At 33.1% G+C, this 10710-nt stretch overlaps 1 protein-coding gene across 1 annotated transcript; it reads right to left on the bottom strand.

Moving 5' to 3' along the window:
• Positions 1–4834: 4834 nt before the first annotated feature.
• On the bottom strand, positions 4835–10710 carry LOC128222352 (unconventional myosin-Va-like). Its single transcript, XM_052931328.1, has 5 exons — positions 10674–10710; positions 9241–9368; positions 8440–8597; positions 7029–7200; positions 4835–6097 (listed from the first exon to the last, which is right to left on the bottom strand). Exons 1-5 carry the CDS (start codon positions 10708–10710, stop codon positions 5858–5860), a joined length of 735 nt encoding a protein of 244 aa, XP_052787288.1. The 3' UTR covers positions 4835–5857.

Genomic DNA, 10710 nt, shown 5'->3' with positions numbered 1-10710 from the left:
TGAAACATCATGTGTGATGGTCCTGACTAATTATGTGTGATCAATTCTGTGATGTATTAAGTGCATTAAAAGGGTTTTGGAGTTAGAAGTGAAAATGCCAACCTGCCCTTAATCTTTAACCGGACGCCGACGCCAGCACCGGGGCGAGTAGTATGAGCCTCATTATTATTCGAATAGTCGAATTAAAAATAAGTTTTACTGCGGAGTCAAGCATAAAATAACACCATGTTTTATTGCGCTGTCAAGAATTAAGAACAACAACATGATATTGTACTGAAAAGTCAAGCATAAAATAAGGTAATACTTACTGCGCACTTAAAGCATTATAGAAGACGATGTTTTGAACATGCACGATGCATGTTACGCTTTATTATTCCATAGCAAGCAATCACAATTCAAAATAAATATACATTGTACAAGTGGGTTGAATGCAAAACTCAATTAACATATTAAAACAACTCTGATATTTGACACAGTTTAGTAAACACTAAATGCCATATAGTAAATTATTTAAAACTACAATGATAACCACAATTTTAAAGGGGCGTTCTAACGTTTTATAGTATCAGACTGAAGTAATGTATAACTAAATCTCAGGGTCGCTTGTCGGATGAATATATCAACAAAAGATGTAAAACTAGAGTTCCGCGAAGCGGATTCACTGCCGCCTGTCGGAAGTGATCATCAATATTTTCTTAAACAGGTCACAACGACCTTGACCTTTTAACTACTGACGACGAATTATATACGGGTCTTCTACTGACCAAAAGCAATGTGCATATCGAGTTTAAAGACTACTCATATTCGGCTTAAACAAAGACTTTAAGATAGGAAAAATCAACTCAATTGTATCACATTTTTGAAAAAAAAAACAACGATCATATCCATACAACCTGTGAGAGTCCCTTCTTAACGGCTCAGGTATTTAATGCAATCTAGAAATCTTCTAAAAAAGGCGTTCAAGGAAGCAGACAATTACACACAACAACAATAATATAGTTTAAGTATCATCTTTAACATACAGTTATAAAATAACTTGGTTTAGATGTAGCAGCTTATCAAGGTATACGAATTACAACATTCTTTATACTATTGCAGTTTGCCATCGTTATGCTTTTGCAGAAATTGTGTGTATATTTTTTTAAATTTTTGGTACCCGATGTTCAACCATGTGATATTTAAATGCCCAATGATCCTATAGTATTCTGCTATTATTTGACAGGGTGTGATGTGAATAGAAATAATATGTTAAAATTGATACTGTAAGCTATTCCAAACATCTTCTCTCGCCTTGAAAACATACCAAACTGGTCAGTTCATGGTCGACATCAGTAGATAAACAAAGTGCAATAACGACATACAATGAGTTGTTGTTGTTTTTTTGTATAAAATTACATATCATTATTCATTACTCTAGTCGTCTTTGAAATTCTACCAAAATTATATTGGATCAAAAGATATCAAACCTATGATACTATTGCTAACGGCTTGATGATAAGACAAGCTAAAAATTACATTGCATACCTTAATATCAAATATATTGAAAGACGAAATCAATGGAATGCATTTTAACCATCTAAATACTTCCGGGTAGCTCATATGAACAACATATAATGTTTATGATCTTATATTCATATTTGTACATGATTTGTTTTTGTTTGTGTTACAAAATATTAATATAGTTCAATCTTATATAAAATAAATGTACATTGAAGTAGTCTGTTTTACAAATTTGATTTTATCTACTAAATCTTTAGCATTAGATATCCAGGAAAAAAACACAATATTTTTTTAAAGTCTCAGAATTCTTCAAATAGAAAATATTCACAAATTGTACTAAAACAAATACTGTGAACTTACACTGATCATGTTGACTTAAGAGATTTCAAGAAATATGGGTCAGAACATGCAAATAAACTACAGACTTTGACAAGCCAAAATATTATTTATCAATTTCAGATTTTGACAATATATCTTGACATCGTATAATTCACAAAAAAATCGTTTTAGCATACACCATTTGTTTATTTTGAACGTATAATTACCACATTGAATACTTTGATTGTGCTCATATTTTGTATATCTGGAATATAAAAATGTTTTTATTATTGTTTCAACGGAATATACTTCAACAACAACAGTAAATCACCATCCACAAGATGCCCATGACCATCAGAATATGTCGACACTGCATGCTAAGTTGCTAACATCTTTGTGCCATTATATAAATACATTAGTTATTTTGTTGTCATTTTCCTCCGAAATACCAATTTTCATCAAAATGACCATAATATTTTCTTTCAGCATGGTACATTATAGATTTCTTCCTGTGTTGCTGTTGTTGATTTTTACAGTAAAAGCAGACTAGAGCACATTTCTAATGTACATATACAACAAATAAGCAACAAACACGCATTAGATAAATATCCAATCAAGTATGACTATCACTCAATGGGCTGATTGTTGAGAACAGTATTAAAATTAACAACAAGATACAAGCATCTTTATTTGAAGTCGGTACATATACATATTAAGTTGAATTAACAACGTTGATACCGTGGTCATCGTCAACTTTCAAAGTGATACTGTTCTGGAAGATTAATGGATACACTTGTGATCAGCTGTATTTAATCTCACTAAAATTGAAAAACTGTTTTAGCTGAACTAGATTATAGTTTAATATGTGCGCACATCATCAAATGTTTCACCTTTAAAACTTCAAATCAATGACGCTTATCACGTTGTTAACTTTAACAAAGTTCTTAACAAACGGCCCGTTGTTTATTTATTATACATTTAATACAATATTTAATGACATTTGTGTAAACTCATAACAGTAACAAAAGCCATTTTCCTATAATTATATTGCATATATGTATCTGGGGAAAAAACTTTGTAGAAAATGTCTATGTATCAAACTTAACAGATGTAAATTTATTTACAAAATCTAACAAGTAAACAAAATATCTGTATAATGTGTATATTAACCATAAAATAATGCATACTTGAAAACATACTTGAATGTGCTAGTATACTGTAGTTTGTTTTAATTTCGCAAATGTTTAAGTTTTGCAAAGTTTCCACAATCAATCAGGTTGCAATTTGAAATCTAACACAATATTTTTTTCACCATTGCATTTAGGTGCAATTAAGGGCCTCGCATAATTTAGACCTCGCCAAATAGGCCAAAGACATTAACTTTGGTAAAAATAGTGAAACTAGTGTCTATGGAAATTAAAGCATTCTACAGTTCACTGAACATTTCCAAAAAAATGTCATGCAGAGGGAACCAATTTATTAAGTTATAGAAATATTTAATAAAAATATTACAGTGTTTTCGTTATGTTAAAAAAAACGGTAAAAAATATGCGAATTGTAAATAAAAAAAATATGTTTTAATATGTAGCTCTTTAAAGAATATTCAATACAAACTCTTGTCTACAAAAGTACAAAATAGAAGCACAATTTTCTAAACAAACTACAAAAATGTTTGACATATTATGTATGCGCTTTGTGTATATTTATCCGGATAATTACATGAAGGAACATACATATGATTTATTAACATTATATGTGCTATTCGACTGACAAAATTGACCTTAGATTTAAAATTTCAAAATCATAGACAAGAATTGAACTCAGTTCCATTCTGGAGTAGGTTATTTTAAGTGACATGCCCCTGGAATATAAAAATTAAGGTCAAAACTAAATTGACAAACAAATGTTAACACTTATGCCTTAAGTCGATATATTTATATCCTGAAATGTATGCTGTATATTTCTATTCCAATCTGCAAACAAAGTTAAAAGATTGTCTCTGTAAAAACTGAGACAGACAAATCCTTTGTATGGTATCAGTTTTTGTGTCAGTATATTAATGAAATCTGCTCATATTTATGATTACATGATTACATGAACTTCATAAACAAATGACAAAGATATCAAAATGATTTGATACAATAAATCGAGCACACATGTAATGAATATGTAGAAGCTTTTTTGCACTCACATATCAAAATGTATGCCATTTAACTCTTAAAACAGTGGACATGTAGTAGTAACTATGTCATTTTATATTTTAACAACAAGAAAATGATATGCTTAAATAGTTAACAACCATTTTTTATACACACTAAATGCAAGTTCAACTATAACTTACTGTTTACAAATGAACGTAGCATTTCAAGTCTTTGATGCATTGAATGTTCATGGCTTTAAGTACACCCCAAGTTATCCATTAATGAATCATACCTTTAAAATAGTGTTGATTTGTTAGCAGTACAAATTATTTTTAATTCCAAAACTTATTAAAAGACTGAAAAGTATGCTCTGCTACATTCATTTGCAAACAGAAGTATTTAACAGAAAAAATATCCCTATATTGTAAACACTGAAAAACAATACATTAAACTGAGTTTGTTTTTAACATGATATTTATCACTTTCATGATATTCTTCAAATAAAACAATGCTTAACATAACAACAATCATTTATTTATAACAATATAGCAATACTTGTTTTATCATTATAAATTATACAATTAAAATACATAATCAAAATTCTTATATTCTACTTTTAAAGAAACCTAAAGTAGTTCAAGTACAATTATGGAATGTGCCATATGACTCATTATTAGCCACTACTCTCGAAACACACACTATTGGATATGACAAAATTTACATATTGATAAATAATGTTTTAAAAACAAAAAACCTATTGGGCTCTATGGAAGGGAAATTTGGGGTTGGAATAGAACTGCACTACTTGAAAGCATGCAAAATCATCCTTTTCTTTCATAATAAGCCATTTTGAAAAAGTATTTGTGTACACAACGTGTGATATAAAGATTATATTTTCACTTATACTTACTGATCAGCATGCAATAAATAACCACTCATGATAACACATCACAATATGACTATCAACAAAGCCATGAATATCAGCATGACTTTTCACATTGGCATACAAAATCACATGGCTGTGATAAGAAGACATTTACTACACTATCCGATGGGATCACTGGGAGAGAGATTTGGGGTTGGAATGAAACAGCATCACTTAACAACATGCATGAGATAAACAATGAACTCATTGCCTCTTTATTTATTTAAATAAAGTTATTGAATAAAGTTCTTTTTGCTACCAACTTAAAAATGATATAATGTACAACAATGATAGAATCAATTCTGCTATATAAAAAAAATCTTTATCCAATCCTAGGCTGACTTCATTAAATGAGACAACTGTTTACATACACTTATGGCAGTGTGCACAGCTAAATGTATTTCTAAGGTGATTTAGGATTTACAGAAAAAGTGGAAAAGCTTTCATCCAATAGATAAAATCATCCTTGGATCTATAGTGCACATGAGTATAGGTAAAAAAGTTGACCATTATCATTGAAACATGGTTAAGTGTCAAAATAATATCAATCCATCAAAAAAATGTGATTCGAAAACATGTAATTTATCTTCATTCTACAACAAAACTTAACTATGGCAACTACAACTTTCATATTTGACATTGCTACAGCTTGCCATAGCTAAGGCTACACCTTAAATAAGCCATTCATATCTTACATGTAGCTAGAAGGTCACCATGGATACAATGTTATTTTAAGAATTGGTACAATTTAACATTACCATGGTTAAGTGTAGTTTACCATTACTATAACTTTTCATTGGTACAACATAGCATCACAATTGCTACAATTTTATATAAAACATGGCAACTGGCAAGCTAGCATCTGCAGTTGTTTCGGCATATCATTGGCTAAACTTTTATTTTGCTATTGGTCCAGTTTTATCATTACCATAGCTACACACTTAATGAATCACGAGAGCTTGTAAGTTACAAGCTAACATCTTGAAACAAGCTTGTTTATATGCAGTTGTTCAGGGACTTCTATGGTTTCTAGGATGATTTTGGAAGGTGTGAACGGGAATGTAACAGAATACGAGAATTTCAGGTCCATAAGGAGGGAATTGTCAGTGTTTACACGTTCTTTCAACTTCTGCTGAATTTTGCGTATGAACGATATTGGAACCCGCTCCTCAAACTCGTCCACTGGCGTGTAGAGGTTCAGGATTTTGACAATCTGTAAATAGAATAAAGTACAGTACATATTAATAGAGGTAACAAAGACAATGCTGTTAAAATCTGACAATTTAACATTTGCCACTTTTGACCGATTTTGATCTCGCTGGACTGATTGCAGTTAAAGAAAATGGCTAAAAAATGGTCAAATCTGATTTTTATTGTTTATATAAATGTCAAAGGAATTATTAATTCCCCAGATTAGGTTCAAGATATCTGTAAATAAAACAAAATACATATTGCATAGCATACTAGGATTTATGAACACCCCAAGGTTCAAGATTTTGACAGTCTGGTCATAGAACAAAATACTACAGCTATAATAGGATTTATGAACACCCCCAGTTGAAGCTCAAGATTTTGACTGTGTGAAAATAGTTCAAAATACAGAACATAATACAAGAGCTATCACAGGAATTACGAATACACCCAGAAGAGATTAAAGATTTTGACAATCTTAAAATCGAAAAAAATCAGTACATAATTCTCACAGGAATTATGGAATTATAAATGCAACCAGACCCTACCTGGACAGAGGAGAGGCGATATGTCTTGTTTCATTTTAAAAATGCTGTCTATCTTTTGGTATAATATGACAACAGCTAATACAATTGCTGCTAAATATAACACTGTTATCGGTATTCAATATAGCACTACTAGGGTCCATATAATATCACTCGAGTCCATACAAATCAGGTCCAAAATTCTGAGATCCATATATAAGGAGTTTCATTCAACTGAAGGTAGCTGTTCAACTACTGGTTGGTGGAGATAAGGGTGACCGCCAACCACAGGTTTTCAAAGGCGCAATAAAAAGACTGCTGATTGGGTTGCCACTAATTGCTATTTTTTATCCATCTACTTGGTAAATTTGAAAGCCCTGCAGTAACTATAACACTACTCAGTTCTATGCAGTAAAAACAGCCCTTTACCTGGGGAACAGTGAGTTTGGAGCACATGTCACACACACTGTCCACGTCAGCGTCGGTTTTTCGTGCCTGAAGAAGCTGGGAGGTTTGGACGATGGGTTCCAGGCTGGAACCCGCACCTGATTCCTGGAGTTTGTTATCACGTAACCATTGTTCCATGTGGGATAGGTTGTACCTGGAAGATAGCAAGGTTAATGGATAGTTCAACATCAAGAAATGCGATGGGTGGCTTAAAGATTTTAAAGTTGCACTCTCACAGAGAGACCATTTGACAACTTTTGATTTTTTCGTCCTGGAATGAGCCAATTTTGCATCTGATATAAGACTGCTGACAAAAGATCAGATCGGAGTTTTTATATTTACTTGAGGAAGTTAACATTTAATGGCCAAAAGTGCTACTAATGCTTTAAGGAAACATAATTTTTTCGGCATAATAAACAATATTGATGAAAACCTGTGATCTGATCCTATGATCTGGCCCCAATTTCTCCAAACATCTTAAGTCTCTTAAAGCAGGATTAAGCTAAACTCACTATTTTTTTTCAATAACTTGTATAATATTTACTTCTTTAAGAGTTTTTATACTTTAGATAGTAATTATCTGTATGTTTATTACATTTAACCATTTTTCATAAATCAAAAATGAATTTAAGTATGTATTTTGGCTAATTGAAATAAGCTACTTAAGTCTGTTAAGCTTAAGAAGTTTTTAGAAATTTGGGTCTGAGCATCAGTAAAGAGTAACTAGAAATGTGTCCATAGGACACGGATGCCCCCACTTCGATTTTTTGTCACAGAAAATAAGCCATAATGATTATTCAGGATAATCTGCACATATAGGATAAGTTGAGTTGAGTTGGGTTTTACGGCATCGCAAGACTGTATAGGTTATATGGCGCCATTCAGGCAGGAAAAAACTTGTTGGATCCACATTGGACACATACTTTTCAAGAATTAGATTGGAAACATATATTTTTGAAGTATTTTTGGCAAAAAAGGGCCGTTACTCCTAAATGACTAAAGCGATTTCCATGACTATCGAACTTGATCAAGATATTATGGTCACAAACATGTTAAAAGTTTGGTGAGGATTGGACAAACGGTTTTCAAGAATTAGATCGGAATATATTTTTGAAGTATTTTTGGCAAAAAAGGGCCGTAACTCCTAAATGACTAAAGCGATTTCCATGACTATCGAACTTGATCAAGATATTATGGTCACAAACATGTGTTTAAAGTTTGGTGAGGATTGGACAAACGGTTTTCAAGAATTAGATCGGAAACAATCTTCGGGACGTACTAACGTACAGACAGACAGACAGACAGACAGACGTACGGACAAGGGCAACCCTATATGCCGCCACTTTGTGGGGGCATAAAAACGAATACAAAGGGTGTGTAACCACTGACTCACCGTATCTGCATGCCTTTGGACCAGTTACACATCTCCTTCCTGAGTAGGAGATTGTTGAGTGCACTCGCACCGAGGAAGTAGTACACTTGACGAAATATCTGTTTAACCAGCTCCGGGTCCACAGCGTGTTGTGTAAGAACTCGTACAAATTGGTTCATCTGTAATTTAGAGTTAAAGCGTATGATTATTTTTATGTTAATGGGATTTCCCATTCAGAAATGTGCAATTTTACAAACACAAGAGTGATAAAACTACTCACACATGCCGCCTTGGCAAAAAATTTTAACTTAAAAATCCATTGCATAAGCAGCTTTTTTATTATGCTGATTATAACAAGAGATGTTTGTCAAATACAATACCACTTGAGGGCTGCTTGGTTAGAGTTGTATAAAGGTGTTTTAAGAACGAAACATGTTATGCAGATTATAACAAGAGATGTTTGTCAAATATTAAACAACTTGAGGGTTGCTTGTTCAGAACTGAATAAAGGTGTTTAAGAATAAAATCATTGATTTTAATGCTTGTCTTAGGAAAGTGAAGACAAACATTTTAAACTGAACTGTGAACTCAGTTTTCATACAAATATTGACCTTGACCTTTGACCAACCAACTGATATCCAAAAGGTCTTATATATGTATTTTAAATTATAACACAAAATATAAATATGGTTTTAACATGGATGCATTTATTTATTTTGTATTTTTATCATGTATTTAAATGCCATGTTATGTACATTTTATTTCTGAAATAAATCTATCTAACTATCTATAAAGCATATAAAATATTAAAAAATTACATACAGCCTTCATGAGACTATCGAGAGAATGTTCTGGCGTGTCATCTGCACGACTGGAGCTGCGACCTCGGAGCCCGCTTGGTTTGCTACCCGTAAGGCCCGCAATAGCTTCATGGTCTAATACTGCTGCCACTGTAAAGGGAAGAAAATCCTGACCATTTTGTTCTCAGCTATTCATATACATGTACCTATACAACACGATTATAAAGGAGCGAACATCAGCATTGGTATGTCGTGTAGCAGCTGATGAAGGGGAGTAATTCAATAATTATCTAAGCATTCAAGGAGTTATTGGCGATGCTCTACATATGTGTACTGTAACAAGTTTGTAATCAGTTTCATGTGAATATCTACAGACTGCGTTGTGGGATTCAGTTTCTGTTTTAAACTGTTTTTTTTTTTTTTCAATTTTAAGTAACAGTGATCTTGACATTGACCCTATTGGCTCCAAATGCAATCCCATGGTAGTCCTGTATTAGGTCTTCCTACATACCAAGTTTAATCACAATATGTCTACCCTAACAAACTATTCAGTACAATACAGTTTTAAGCCAGGACTGAAACTACAGTCTTTCTACATTGCCCACAACAACATCCAAACTATCATACCTCAACAAAAATAGATAGGCTAAAAAATAATCTTTCAATTGAATAGCAAAACAATTGTTGTGTAAAAGATCCATCAAAATAAAAGATAAAGTGTGTGTTAACTTGAGGCAAGATACTATGCAGCAGAATTGACTGAAACACCGCGTTGCGTTCTCGATATATGCCTCTTGGTTTACAATGAGGCAATATACTATGCAGCAGTATTGACAATAGCACCGCCTTTCCTCCCCATTACATGCCTCATGGGTAACATGGAGGCAATATACTATGCAGCAGTATTGACTGAAACACCGCGTTGTGTTCTCGATATATTACCCCATGATGACATTGAGGCAAGATAATATGCAGCAGTATTGACCATAACACCGCCTTGCCTCTCCAAAACATGCATCATGGTTAACATTGGGGCAATATACTATGCAGCAGTATTGACCATAGCACCGCGCGCCTTGCCTCCCCAATACATGCCTCATGGTTAACATGGAGGCAAGATACTATGTAGAAGTATTGACTATAGCACCGCCTTGTATTCTCGATATATTACCCCAGGTTAACATTGAGGCAATATACTATGCAGACGTATTGACTATAGGACCACCTTGTATTCTCGATATATTACCCCAGGATAACATTGAGGCAATATACTATGCAGAAGTATTGACCATAGCACCACCTTGTATTCTCTGTTACCCCAGGATAACATTGAGGCAATATAATATGCAGAAGTATTGACTATAGCACCGCCTTGTATTCTCGATATATTACCCCAGGATAACATTGAGGCAATATACTATGCAGACGTATTGACCATAGCGCCGCGCGCCTTACCTCCCCAATACGTGCCTCCCTTGCCTCCCCAATACAT

This window comes from Mya arenaria, chromosome 16, assembly GCF_026914265.1.
Source record: "Mya arenaria isolate MELC-2E11 chromosome 16, ASM2691426v1".
In the NCBI taxonomy this organism is placed as follows: domain Eukaryota; kingdom Metazoa; phylum Mollusca; class Bivalvia; order Myida; family Myidae; genus Mya; species Mya arenaria.
Note: the sequence above shows the minus strand (reverse complement) of the source record. Positions and strands in the feature narration are given on the sequence as shown.